This window comes from Dermacentor variabilis, chromosome 3 (genome assembly GCF_050947875.1).
Source record: "Dermacentor variabilis isolate Ectoservices chromosome 3, ASM5094787v1, whole genome shotgun sequence".
NCBI classification, from domain to species: domain Eukaryota; kingdom Metazoa; phylum Arthropoda; class Arachnida; order Ixodida; family Ixodidae; genus Dermacentor; species Dermacentor variabilis.
In genome coordinates, this window is record NC_134570.1 from 108,426,924 (window position 1) to 108,441,589 (window position 14,666).

Genomic DNA, 14,666 nt, shown 5'->3' on the forward strand with positions numbered 1-14,666 from the left:
CTGCCACTGCCCAATTACTGTAGGGATAAGAGAAATAAAAGGAGCAATAGGTTTTGGCAAACTTTTCAATAAAAGCTTTCACTAAAAAGCCCCCGTTTCTCCAAAATGATTAATAAAAAAAATTTAGTCAAAGTAAAAGCTTTCGTTCACTTAGAGGGACTCTAAAGCGAAACACTAAGTCATTTTAGACTGATTAAGTATTGTTAGATACGGGACCGTTTCCTGAGCCTACTTCGAGTTCACCAGACCACATCGAATCGCACCACAGCTAATTAAGGAGCGCTGAAGCACGGATACCACATTCCTGAGGCGCGGTACGTGCAAATAAGTTGCCGGCCCCCACTTTGTGTGCCGCAGCTGGAGCTATTCACTGTTTGACTCTTCCCGAAAGTGAAGCGAGAGCCTGGCACTGTCGCGGGTAAAGTGGGTCCCGAAGCAAGACGGCTGTAATGCACCGTGAAAACCTGGCAGCGTCGCCCCCATCCGCCTATTGTGACGGCGCATTGCAAGTCAGCAAGGCAAGACCGCAGGGAGAAATAAGCCCTCGGACAATTGGGGACCTAGCAGCGACTCCCTCCGCCGGGTGTGACACCATCGCACGAGCGCCTACCATTGGCCGAAAATGACGACACCAGAGCGGGCTCGCCGATTGGCCGAAAATGGCGTCACCTGAGCGGGCTCTCCCATTGGCCGAACGTGACGTGTCTTCGAGACACCGAAGGGCTTAAAAGACACAGAACGAGCGCATTCCTAGAGCATTCCTAGAGCATTCCTTGAGCATTCCTTGAGCATCCCTTGATTCTTCTCTTTCGAGCTTCTTGCCGCGGGCCGCAGCGTCCGAGTTGCTGCCGGCCCGTAATGACTTTAGGACTGTTAATTGACTCTCACTGTAAATAATGTAAACAAAACTCCCAAGTTTTCATCCCGAAGTACTCCTCAACTCCTACAACTGGTTGCCAGCGGTGGGATCGCCTCCAAATGCAACAACTGGTGGCAGCGCTACGGATCAACCTTCGTCGAGAGAAATCCTGAGGAACCCGGAACAGCGAAAAAGAGCCTTCGTCCAAAAGGAGTCCCGAGGAACTTGGAACAGTGAAGAAGAGCGAGTCTTCGTCCAAAGTAGTCCTGAGGAACTGGGAACAGCGAAGAAGAGCGAGCCTTCGACCCAGGGAGTCCTGAGGAACCGGGAACAGCGGATTATCCCCATCCGCCTATTGTGACGGCGCATTGCAAGTCAGCAAGGCAAGACCGCAGGGAGAAATAAGCCCTCGGACAATTGGGGACCTAGCAGCGACCCTCTCCGCCGGGTGTGACACCATCGCACGAGCGCCTACCATTTGCCGAAAATGGCGACACCAGAGCGGGCTCGCCGACTGGCCCGAAAATGGCGTCACCTGAGCGGGCTCTCCCATTGGCCGAACGTGACGTGTCTTCGAGACACCGAAGGGCTCAAATGCACAGAAGGAGCGCATTCCTAGAGCATTCCTTGAGCATTCCTTGATTCTTCTCTTTCGAGCTTCTTGCCGCGGGCCGCAGCGTCCGAGTTGCTGCCGGCCCGTAATGACTTTAAGACACTTAATTGACTCTCACTGTAAATAATGTAAATAAACCTCCCAAGTTTTCATCCCGAAGTACTCCTCAACTCTTACAGTATTCTTTCAAAGCTTGATCTTCATTAATTTCGCGGTAACATGTTACCTATTAGGAAAATGTGACGGCCGGACATAAATATATGTATATACATATATTTCATTTATTTCCGATACCCCAGCGCTGGTACGACGGGATTTAGAAGTATTTTCTCGTACTTGTTCCGCTGTAGCACGTTAAAAGCTCTCAAAATTTGCTAACAAGTTCAACCTATGGCTTGTCTTATGTTGTAGTGCATGTTTACCGATAAAGACGTGTCTGGGCCCAAGCAGACGACACAAAAATCCGTGACGTCACGGCGACGTGGCGCTGGAACCTCCAGGCGGCGGCGCCACCTGCGTTTTGCCCTTACGTCATTGTTGGTTTATCCAGACTCCTTTCACACTGTCTCGTCACTCGCACAAAAGTAATATATATATATATATATATATATATATATATATATATATATATATATATATATATATATATATATATATATATATATATATATTTAGCGCGACCTGCGGGGATTTCTCTACGGTTCCTACTCTATTCTTTCTCGATGCATTACTTAATTCGCAATTTCATTCTTTTTCCCTTGCTAAAGAGTAGGCAGCCGTTGACCCTCGTTCGGTGGCAGTTGCCCGCCCGCCTCCCCCTCTCAAGCCGAATAATAATGAGAATAATAGTCGTCTCACGGCAAGAGTGCATGGCTACCTTGTCACTGTCGAAGCGTAACACACAGCTCGCGACCTACTTTGGTTTCCCTATAAGCGCGAATCTGGCACGACAGATCTCAGAGGTGCCCCTGTCGCGCAGGAAGGCAACCCTGCGGTCCTCACTGCGGCTGCCCAGCGTCCACAGCAGCAGCAGCAGCAGCAGCAGCGAAGGCCATGCCCCGCTGCGGCGGGCCTCCCGTTCCTCCCACCGGATGGCCTCGCAGGACGTCACCGCAGCCGCGGCGGCCCAGAGACCGCGCTCCTGCTGCTCGGCGACCAGGAGGGCCCGCTCGGCGGACCGGTCGCGGCCGGACAGCGGTGCTGCGCAGGCGGCCGGCGACTTCGACGAGGAGAACCGCTTGCCGGCGCTGCTGCTCCCGCAGGCGCGGCCGCTGTCGTCGGCGGTCGGACGCGGGGCGCAGCCCCACGGCAACCACCACGGGGACGGACGCAGGCAGCGGTCGAGGTCAGCGTCGAAACGTTTCGGCCTTTCCGACTTCCGCAGGCCTCAGTGAAACCCTGCGAATATCCGTGTATTGTGTATGTGCGTATCTGTGGGACTGCGTGGGCTATTTTGTGTGTTTGTGTGATCAACGTGTATATCAGAGTCATCACCCTGGACCACAAGTAGCGTACCAGGTGATCAGCCAGGCTATGACATCTCCGGCACACCTTTAAATGGTTATATATATATATATATATATATATATATATATATATATATATATATATATATATATATATATATATATATATATATATATATATATATATATATATCTGCGACACTTCGGCGCTGCACTCGCGCAGGTGATTCCGCGCGGTGATGGTCCTGGCGTTCCTTGCTCTTGCCTCGGTTTAACGAAACTTGTGCGCCTCGAGGTAACCCTTGTGCATACGTGAGGAAGGTAACCCTAAGTTTTGATCGCCTCGTGTGGGAATGCGGCGGACTCGAGGCATTCCGGGAAAAGTTACCGCGGCCTAAGCGAGTGGGGTCGCTTGAGGACTGGGTCCGACCGCGGGCTAACGTGAAAGAGACACTTCGCTCACCACGGATCTTCGCGTTCCATAGCGAGCCGCACTTAGCTATACTATTCTCCTTACCGGCTTCCTCACATAGGCTTAGAGTCATCATTTGAAAATATGTTTTCTCCTTTGCTCTGTCCATTTCGGCCATCGGTGTCATGCCAATTCTTGTCAGATCATGCACCGAATATGAGCATCATCCTGCTGAGAGTATTGGCTGAAAACATGCATAAAAGTTGGCTGCCATGGGCATGCATATTCAAATGCACATTTTATCAAAAACTAGACATAACAGGTGCACTACTGGCAAATATGTAGTTGGTTTAACCAGTTTTGGGGGATAGGACCTTTTGAAACGTTCACAATTTCGTATGAAATGCTAGAAAGTAAGCGGAAGCACGTCACGTTTTGTGTAAGCTTTGTTGTCCTAGAATATTTTGTAAACAAGGTTAAACGATGACTCCAGCTATTATTATTATTTGTCTTGAACACATATACACATATATACAGTTAACAGGAAAGGGAAAGCGAGGAGCAGGCTGGCAACTGCCACCGGAAGGGGCACAACGCCTGCCTACTCTTCTGAAAGGAGGTGACAGCAGCATAGAAATGGAAGATAGGGAGTAAGGGAGGAAAGAGGAAAGGAAGAGCTAGTAGGTATACGGAAGCATACACTGCTGCACAACTTAAAATGTCGTTCCAAATACGTTTACTACCGAGATATTAGATGTCAAAGGAGGCCACAGCAGGCCGCTTCTACAAGAACAGAAATGAACGCTAGCTGTTATTTGTTTATAGTGAAACGGCACGGTAAATACATTTAGCATCTAGCAAGGAGTGAAAATCAGTTTTAGGTATACAGAACCTGTTAATACGAACGTCCGGTTTTGTTATCCTAGAATAAGACAAAATGTGAAAGAAATGGAATAAAGTTCTATACGACTACACTTTTGATCTAGGCTTGAAAACGCTGAGTGCCTTGTTGCAAACTTTCATGGCACGCAGTAAACGTCCTTTTTAAGCTGAGACACTCTCTTTTGTGCGGTCTGTACTTATCATGAATGAGCAGTGCTCAAGATAAACGCGTGCTCCTCGAACGAACAGCTGGACCGAAGCTCTACAATCGAGCTTCGGTCTTCTGAAGTACGCATACGGAGCATCCACCACCACCATAGCGCGTGTCCACACCACTGCAACGTATACGTCGCGGTCAGTGCCTTAAGTGGACATTAAAGAGATACACTTAATCAATTTAGACTGACGAAGGGCTCCCTAGAAAACGTTATTCTCGTTATTTCGCCGTATGAGGTTGATTAGTGGAACGGCATCCAACTTTTGACTAACTTACAGTTCCTCCTTCGGACCAGACCGGTTTCCGTCAAATTTCACCTAAGAGCCCGCTTACGAAATAGCTATGCCGTTTATGCGATTTCCAGCTGTGCCAGTTCAACTCACCGTGTCTTGTTGCCGTTGAAATACGCGCGCAAATGTCGTTCGCATGTCTGCAGTAGGCAACATTATTGCTTTACATTAACTACACAGAGACCGCACCCACGAACGTTTACGCCAATTGATCGCTCTGGATCAGTGGCTTGCGCATGCCAAGAAAGTGCATCGACAGCAAAAGCACTGATGAAAGTATAGTGATATTGAAGATGTGGCGCATACATTTTTGATACTCTCCTGGTTGGAGCGGGTACGAAATGTTTTAGTAAAAGGAGAGTGTAAAATTAGACGGCCGTGAACTCTTGCTCGATGTGAGTACGTCGTTGTATCTAGTGGGCGCACTTCTTTTCTTGTTTTTTCACAGTGTGATGCAGCAGTCGTAATTTTCAAGTGCTTGGATGGCTGTTTTTCCAAGCCTGCTAGACAAGAAGCAGTTGACATTCTCATGCATGATGTTGCCGTACTGAGTTTTCGCAACGAGTCTACGTTCTGTAAACTTGACAAGGCTTACAAAAAAATAAATCAGAATTCTTAATCGATTCTGCATCTGTATGCGCTTTTATGAGATTCTGAAGATACCAGAAATGCGGTGAAAGTAAGTTTTTCCGTCAACGGAATTCATCGGCGCCCGAAAGGGTTAATCTACTGAAATTAAATTTAAAACGTCACGTCGCCGATGGCATCCGTGCTTGCAACCCTGCGTTCGGCACCAATTCATCTAGAGGACGCTTCCCGCCGATGGCATACCTCGGTGACTCCAAAAGTAGCCTCTCTCTGCATGCCTATGCCGGGGATACCACGATCACGTTGTCGTGTACATTAGAGAAGTTTACCTGCTCAGTGTCTGCCGAGTCATTGCGTTTTCGTTGGAAATGACCCGGGCGCGAAAGTGCACCAGCCAGAGATGCCTATGGTAGTGTCAGATGCGTGGTTGCCATTTCGTTTTGCAGAGCGTATGTAGCGGGGAGGTGTCGCGCGCTTGCTTGGGAGCGTACATAGGCCACATGAAATTCTGCTCACGTTCCACGAACTAGAAGGTTTGACTCTCGCATACGCGCCCACAGATCCACCTTACCACGGCTTGCGATGACATAACGTATAGCCCTCTCGCGTTGTCTATGGCCTTACGGTCACATTCAGGAATGCGTTTTTCCACCTTATAATTATGACCAATAGCTACACAAGTGAACATCCTGGGTTAAAAGAAAACATTGCGTATACCTTCACTATGAGCGTTATTGTTTCATTTCTCAAAATAATAATAATAATAATAATAATAATAATAATAATAATAATGACATCGCTCCCCACTGTGCTTGACACATTCTATAGGTATCCCCACACGAAAAACGGAATTGTTATATCCTCTTGACCGAAACAGGCCAGAAGGGTTGAAAGTCTTCCTGCGTTTAATTTAAAGCAACAGGAATGCGTGGCAGATTGCGATGTCTGTGCGCAAGCAATCCCTTTTTACACCTTCGTTATCTTTCTTCTCATACCTTCAACCATTCCGTCTCCACCAATACACGGTTGCCGATCGGACACTTATTTGATTTAAAGTTTTATGGCTTCATTTCCCATTTCTGTCTAGTTCCAAGTGGGAAACCATTACTTGGTGAACCCACAAGCATCTACGAAAGTATCTTATCGTTACTCGGGGACTAAGATAGAGTTGGCCAAAGGGTGAGCAAGCCACGCAGAAGGCATTATAAGATTACAGAGCAGGAGAGTTAGGGAAACGACAAGCACCTGGGAAACGACAAGCACCTGGGAAACTTCAATAAGGACTGTATCGATCAAGCCGACAGCCTTGTCCCGTATACCTTGGTGCCATATCGCCCCCCCCCCCCCCCCCTTTGGAATTGCATGCAACTCCTCCGACAGACGCCGCGAGATACAGAAAGGCGGTAGCTGCATTCGCGATAGCTCTCCATGCCGGCCGTGCATTTGTCCGTGCTGAATATTCGCGACAGGAACTGTCGTGCACGACTGCATCTCGAGGATGTAATGCGCCTTCGCGTACTAATCGAGCCAGAGCAGTCGGCCACCGCGCTCTCGTACGCGCCTTGCTATACGGTGGTCAACGCTGATTGATATACGCCGCGGCTGACAGCCTATAAGCAAGGCGCAGCTGCAGCTTGTAAACGGCTGCAGCGTCTCCACGTATATTACTCCTGTACCGTCGTTTTTGATGACGTGGTCGTCCTGCCATTTTAGAATCAAGGCCAATGTCTATCCACACACAAAGACAATTTGTCACAGAATTTCATGTCTTCCTACTACCTTAATTGCAGTCTCTTTGAATGACGATTGCTGGCGGATGTTTCGAATATATTACTTGGTGCGCTCTCGAGCGAACTAAAGAACTCGTCTGTTTTGCTTGGTGGAATGCACTGTCTAACTCTTACGTGTAGTATCTGTAGTTGTGATTTATTCGGTTCTGCGCTATAGCTGGCGTGCAGGGTTCTTTCTTGCTTTGCTTTTCGTGTAGCGGCTGAACAGGTGTTCTGGCGATATGCGCTGTGATAGAACATGCACGCGTTGCCTCTCTGATCATGCAATAGCATGGCAGGCTACGCATTAGTTATGTCAGGTTTCCTTCCTCCCATACTTACGCTTTCTCTATTTCCTTTCTTGACATTTCTTAGTCGTTGGGGTTTACTTTTTAGGTTAGGGATAGCCAGGACCTTTTAATGGACCCTTTCTTCCGAGACGACGACTACGACGACAACAACTGTGAAATGACAGACCGCACGTGCCTGCTTATTTTAATCTAAGCACTTTCATACAGTGTTATTTTTTTTTTTGCCTTATAGCCACAATAACGTCAGCAACCTTAAAGCCTATCCGACCTCAACGTAGTTTACTTCAAAGTACCGGACATCAACAAAGCTAGCTAATAAAGCTACGTTACTAAGGAACCTGTTATACTCTAACCTGGATCGCATGTACTCTCAAACAAGTTGCATCAGTCATGTGGTAATTTGAAAAAAAAAAGATCCAAACAAGACTACGGTGACACTGCCATAATTCTATTAAGGAAGCAAACGCGAACAATCGGGAGATGTGCGTAACTTGCAGCTCGTACAGATCACAAAGACCCGATTAGCTGCGGGTGTTGCTCACGTGTTCACCTCGTTGACGGTTGGCGACTGTCCCGTGCACCATGGCAGGAAGAGGTGGTGTAGGAGAGAGAGAGAGAGAGAGAGAGAGAGAGAGAGAGAGAGAGAGAGAGAGAGAGAAAGAGAGAGGAGAGGAGACTGTCAGTCCAAGTAAACTGCGCATATTGTCTTGCGCAATGTTGGGCACCTCAACCGCGGTGTCAGGAGAATGGCGTTGGGAACAGAAAAAAAAAAGTGGCACAACCCGTCTCACGATGACCGTCGACATTAATGCGATTACCACTCAACCAATGTCGCTACATAGCGTACAGCCGAAGCTGCCTTTTTTTTAAAGTCTGCGCTAGTTTAGAACATGTAGCAGCCCGCGTCAATGCTCTAGCTCTGCAGTGGTCACTCTGAGATTTCTATTCCTTCGACTGCATGCGGCATACACTGTCTCTGGGATCGTCCCACTTTGCTATGACACTCGCTCGCCAGGGTCGGCCACGGCCACGAAGGCATGACGACGACTGTACGACGACGACGCGTGACCACAACGGAATGACGTAAAAGGGATATCGTCGATGGAAACAAACGAAAGTGGTATGACGACGACAGCATGAGGACAGTGGGATGACCGACTGCGTGGCCAGCTCGACGGCGCGGTGTGAAAGCTACGGACGGGGAAAGCGGACGTTCGCATAGCAACGACTTTCAGTGGGACTCGGAACACAGAAACTGGCGAGAAAGTTCGAACGCCTCGCAGCTTAACCGTGCAGGCTTGAATTTGAAGGGGCGTTGAGTGGCAGAAGATTCGTCCCAGAGCGTTGTGTGTCAAGAGGGCCTGTGGGCCGACGTGGCGTTATGCGCGCTGGTATTGGCTAACAAGCTGCCGGCTCGCGTCCTGCTGAGCATCGCTGTGCTGGTCATCTGGCTCACTCGTCTCGCGCTGCGAATGACGATGCAACGAACAACTGGCCCGCAGATTTTTGGGTTTCTTAAAACTTCCACAAAGGCCGGCGCTCGCGAAGAGTCGGCGCCGGCGAGTCACGAGGCTAGACATACGCCATGCAGTCAACAACGTCCTCCTCCTCCTCCTCCTCCTGAAAGAGGCGTTCTGCGTTTAGCGCATGCAAAGTGCACGTGCATCTTGCCGCAGCTCGTTGACAGCATAACATGTTAAATTAAATTCTAGGGGTTTTACGTGCCATAACCACGAAAGGTGGCTGCTGCGGCCGGGATGAAGCCCGCGATCTCAAGCTCAGCTGCACGACGCCATATATTCACTAAGCTACCATGGCGGGTACAGCATAACACGCTAGAACAAGCGCTCACTTGAGGTGCAGCGGCATATGAGGTGCTACACGTAAGATTAAATTGCCTTGCAAGCTAGAGTGTACGAATGGTCTCAGTCCACTGCGTTTTCGGACGAACGTAACGCATTGCATTTAGATATATAAAAAAGAGAGAAAAATACGCGTACCTTCCACAACTTTTCTTCGTAAATTTCTGTAGGATATCCTATTTCACTACTACAAGGGGTACGTGACTCGATTGCGTGTTTTCTTCTTTTTTTCTTGCGCCACTTTCAGGAGCATCGAGTCCCAGGAGCTGACTCTCGTTCCTCTTCCACGAGAAGCGCATAAAAATTCATCGTCCGGTCAAGAAGCCAAAGGTACGTGAAGATATGCCGGTGGTGTGAAAGCGGACAAATAAATAAATGCTCGTTGTGCGCGTTGTTTTCTTGAAACTTACTGTCCGTCCGTCCGTCCGTCCGTCCGTCCTATTGCCCGAACACTCACGCAATGCAATGGTATATGGTTGTTTGGAGAAACGGGTCTCAAAGGAGAGGTCATGGTTGTCTCAGACCGGCGAACTAGGCGCTTAAATATATATATTTTTAAACCGTACACCCGATTGCTGTCAGATTGAGGTAGAATCCTCAGGTTGTTCACACAACTTAGCGCCACACTTACATACAAAACATATCTATTATTAGGTGTTTTCTAACGTTAAAGAGGTTTAAGTAGTTCGTCAGCGTCCCCATCACTTTATCTGCTGTGTTGAAGTGATGGGGTTGTGAAAAGACAAGGAGAAATTAGGCCACTTTAACGTTTCGAGCTGGAAGCCGTGTCCACTGCCTTTCGCGTTTTCGAAACTTCCGACTAATTCCTTGTTCTATACTGCCGGACTAAGTTTGTAAAAAACGGGTCCCAAGGTCCTTCGGTTGACACTGATTGCGTCAACCTTTCTACCTTTCTTTTATCATTTTCTCTCTCTCTCTCTCTGATTGCGTTGCGTCTTCGAACCGTTGTGGTTAGGCCATCACGATCGCTGCTCAAGCCAGCATACTGCAGTTATTCCATTTTTGCAGTTTCCATATTTGTAACAGCGGAAACATTAGAAAATAAGCGTGAATGACGAACCATTCGAAGGCAGTAAATTTCTTTTGTGGCACACCAGGAAGACAGAGAGATAATTTTATTTATGTTGGCCTGAGCTTGTGCGCACAAGGAGAGGGGAAAAGGGTAGAGGAAGAGGAATGTTGGACGATAATGACGAAATAGCGATGGGAGAATGTTGGACGTCAGAAAAGCGGCGTTCTTAAAGCGTTTAGTTTAGCCTGCAAGTAAAGTAAGTTCGGCCTTTGTTCGCGACCAGATGTGCACGAGAATATTGTTTTGAAAGAGAGACGTTGCTTTCCAACATGCAGCCCGATTGAGTGCCTTGGAGAATAAGCACTTCGATAACACGCAATGTCATTCGTGCTCTGTACTGTAGGACCAAGCCATGCGTCTGGAAACCACTGCGATCTATCGGCGGTTCCAAACGGCGAGGTAAGCTATCCCAATTCAGCCGAGAATACGGAAGCATGGAGTGTAGTGGCAAGCAACAGCACATAGAATGGTTTGTCAAAGGCACAGAAAACAGAGACACTTGTCCAAGTGGCAAAACGTCGTAAAATGCACTTTTATTTTTTATATATTATATTTTGTAATTATTCAGGATATATATATATATATATATATATATATATATATATATATATATATATATATATATATATATATATATATATATATATATATATATAGTGCGCTAACCAAACGGCAAACGTATTGGTCACTGAGGAAGCACTGAGAGAGACCGCAATTAGTACGCTTTTGCTCATTTGATAGTTCTGCACTGTACTTATCAAAGAATATTTTTGAAGTGTCATCCCACCATTTTTGATACCCTTGAAACAGCTCCAAAGCGCAATTAACATAGCTTTGCTAATCTTGAATAACACGATTAATCGCCCATCGCACTTTGTGTTATGCACACACACCAGCTTTGCACACACATAACCTTGAACATGCCAAACAACCTTTGCAGATTTCATGGCTCTAGCTCTGAATGAATTTTCGCTGACATTTGGAGCGAACATTCTTCACCGCATGCAGACACAAGAGCTTCACTGTAAAACTGCAAAGCGCGATTTCAAAACCAGCAAGGTGGTTTCGCCCCATGGCTTTGCGAGCTAGCCGGAAAGCGACAGAGCCACAGCGGGGGCAATGCGCAGCGGGGTCTTTCAGCGATTAAAGAAACGCATAACGAGCCGCCCTGCGTCTGAACACACACTGAACCTTTTGTTGCATTCCGCCTCGAGAACACTAGCTGTGCTGTCGGTTTTCCGAGTGCAAGACGCCATGAGAGAGCGATCGGCCTTAGGTTACGCGACAAAGCTAGCTTACGAGGCGAGTGAGATGCGTTTTGCAGTGCAATGCGAACTACGTGTCTCATTCTCCGCTGTTTTGCTTCCTGACACTTTCTGTACACCGAAACGTAGAAAAAGTACTGAAGCATTCACTAGCGCTCACAACAGAATGTGGCCAGTAGAGAGCTGTCATTTAAAGTTAGCATGCGCGTGTTTTCGTCTTTGCGCAATTTGCACGATACTCGCTCGCGCTCCTTGTTTCTTCTTCCCTGGTTTCTGCATTCAACTATCCGGAATGAGCGTCGCAGCACAGTCCTGTGCTTTACCTTGAGGACAAATAATACTGTCTTATAGGAAGATACGTCCGTAGTCTGTGATCATTCGTTGTCATCCTGACAGAGAACAGTCGACTGCAGGGTCCATTCTTTTCCATCGTTTTCGTCATTCCTATCATACTGATAATCGTTCGTCATCACATGATCTACACAGAACGGCATCCCCAGTTTTCCCGAGAAGAACGGTACCTCCACGAGCCTGCTCTTCCACAAGGTGGACAGGCTCGAGCACGAGCTCGAGTCGACGTCCGATCTGCTGCGCCAGGCCAACCGGGAGCTGGCGCGCCGCGAGGCCTCGCTTGCCCAGCTGGGACGCCACAACGAGCGGCTGCGAGGACGGGTCGCGCGGCTGGAGTCCGACGTGGCCGTGTACAGGGCGGCCTCCACCGCGGCCGCCACGTCTTCCTCGTCCGGCGAGGAAGACGCCACTGCGGGCGCAGTCGAGGGTTCCGCCGCCGACTTGGCGCGCTCCTCGACCCGTTGCTGCTCCGCCAGGGAAAGGGAACTCTTGGGAACCCTGGCCGGCATCTACGACAAGATAACGAAGACGGAATCTCGCAAGAGCGCCGCCAGCAGCGATAGGTGCGACGTAAATTTGTGCGCCAAGAATCATCGGCACGCGGATGCGGTTCGCTCGCTCCCGGACGCCCGCGTCCTGGAGCAGGTGTTCGCCAACTTCTGGCAGGAGTACCGGAGCATGAGCGGAGAACTGGAGAGTTGCAAGCAGGTCATGGCCAACCAGGAGCTCAGGATGCGCTACCTCGAGGCGCAGGTCGACGCTGCCAACAGAGTCAGGACCAACGACTTCTTCAGGGCTGACGTGCTAAAGAAGGACGCGACGAGCGGTGCGACGGGGAGTGTGGGCGGTGGTGGTGGTGAAACTTGTGATGATGTGCTGAACGGCGGTGATGCATGCTCGTCGCCGGCGGCTTGCTGTGCCGCGGTGGCCAACGTCGAGAGGCGAGTGGCGGAGGAGAGCCACCTGCTGGCGCGCCTCAGCCGCCTGCAGCTGGACAACAGCAGGCTGCAGGTCCTCAACAGGGAGGCCCTGACAAGGGAAGCGGCCGTCAAGAAGGAGCTCCAGAGGGTGCAGAACAAGGTGGGCTGCATGAAGGGTGGCTTATACGTTTGAAAGTATGAAAGATGAACTCGACGCACCACTCTGTCCGTGCTGGTGCCTATAGGCACTATTGCAGTGCCATAGGCCGAGAATACTTAGTCCACCTTTTAGTCAGGACAGAAACATAATAGAACGAATGCTGGCTTTTTGTACTGTTCTTTCTCTCTTTCTTAAAGTACTGTCTGTGTGTCTGTCTGTCTGTCTGTCTGTCTGTCTGTCTGTCTGTCTGTCTCGATCGATCGATCGATCGATCGATCAATCAATCAATCAATCAATCAATCAATCAATCAATCAATCAATCAATCAATCAATCAATCAATCAATCAATCGATAGATCAATCAATCAATCTGCAGTCCAATCTGCTAAGGTACTCTGTCTTCTGTTCTTTTCATTCGCCATTTTGTTGTCACTACATGTAGGTTCAACTTGTCTTCTTACTTTGACGTCTAATACTCGTCTCTCCGCTTCTTTTCTTTCTTTTCCCCTCAAGCTGTCGAGCTTCAAGACGGACTTAGCTCGCGCTACAAAGAAGGTCCTGGGCCGAGAATCTAGCTGCACATTTCCAGCCGAGGTAAGCATGGCACAGTAAGCACTGCAATGAGAGCGGTACAGTTAGAAACATGCTGGACTGTGTTAAGAAACCGTACATGCAGGACCAAGGCAGGTCTAAAAAACGAAAAATGATTAGTTAGGCAAGTTTTAACCACGTCTATGGTGGAGCTCTTCGAATTCCATAATGCTCAAGTTTCGACAAGAGGAGACGTGACACACAGACAACATTAGTCGAGCCAGCTCAGCGAGTTTTGCATTTTAGGTAGTTAACGTAGCCCTGAAATAAGAATCACGACGATACAGGGTCGAAATAATCCAGCACGTCTTGTGCTGCAAGGTTCGACACCAGTCAACTTGGCGCGTCAGCGAAGTTTAGATGCCAGCGCAAAAGGTTGACCACGGGATGCGGGCGAGGTTGGTCTATATGAATACTACCGCCATACGTTCGCTCATGCCGCCAACTAGTATGCCTGCTCAGGTATGAGAGAATAGTCTTTCACGTCTCAAGTTTCTCTCCCACCTTTTAAATAACCAGCTTTAAATATATAACCTGAAATGTATGCCCCCCTCTCGCTTATGCAGTTTACATTAATGAGAAATAAGTACAATAAACATGGGCGCTTAATAGAGTACAGATTCAGCAATAGCTTGCTTCGCTATTCTTTCTGTCTGTGCGCATCCGAGAGTGGAATACGCTGCCACAATGGCTTGCGATCTGTACGTCTATTGACGCAGTCTCAAGCAAAGCTGTCCGAGTTTATTTACTCCACAAAGATGAATCGAGTTCAGCAGTTCCATTTTACTTAGTGTAATTATTTTTTACGCTACAATTTTGCTTACTTTCTCTTTATTTTTTTCTTCTCCGGTGACTATTGACTGAATTCCTAATGTTCACTACACATGCGCCCGTATGTACTACACAAGTTCCCCGCTATCTATAGCCATTTATTGGTTTCCCAATCCCACAGCAGTATTGGAAGTTAGCAGTAACTTCTAATAAATAAATAAATAAATAAATAAATAAATAAATAAAT

The 14,666-nt window shown here is 48.2% G+C and overlaps 1 protein-coding gene across 1 annotated transcript in view; it reads left to right on the forward strand.

Annotated features, from left to right (window-relative positions):
- Positions 1–13,669, forward strand: part of LOC142574675 (uncharacterized) — a 107,234-nt gene extending 93,565 nt beyond the window's left edge. The window contains exons 2-6 of the mRNA XM_075683710.1: positions 2,452–2,817; positions 9,517–9,599; positions 10,706–10,761; positions 12,114–13,058; positions 13,571–13,669. Coding sequence (XP_075539825.1) covers positions 2,564–2,817; positions 9,517–9,599; positions 10,706–10,761; positions 12,114–13,058; positions 13,571–13,669 — 1,437 coding nt within the window. The 5' untranslated portion in view covers positions 2,452–2,563. The remainder of the gene's footprint in view (positions 1–2,451; positions 2,818–9,516; positions 9,600–10,705; positions 10,762–12,113; positions 13,059–13,570) is intronic.
- The last annotated feature ends 997 nt before the right edge of the window (positions 13,670–14,666 follow it).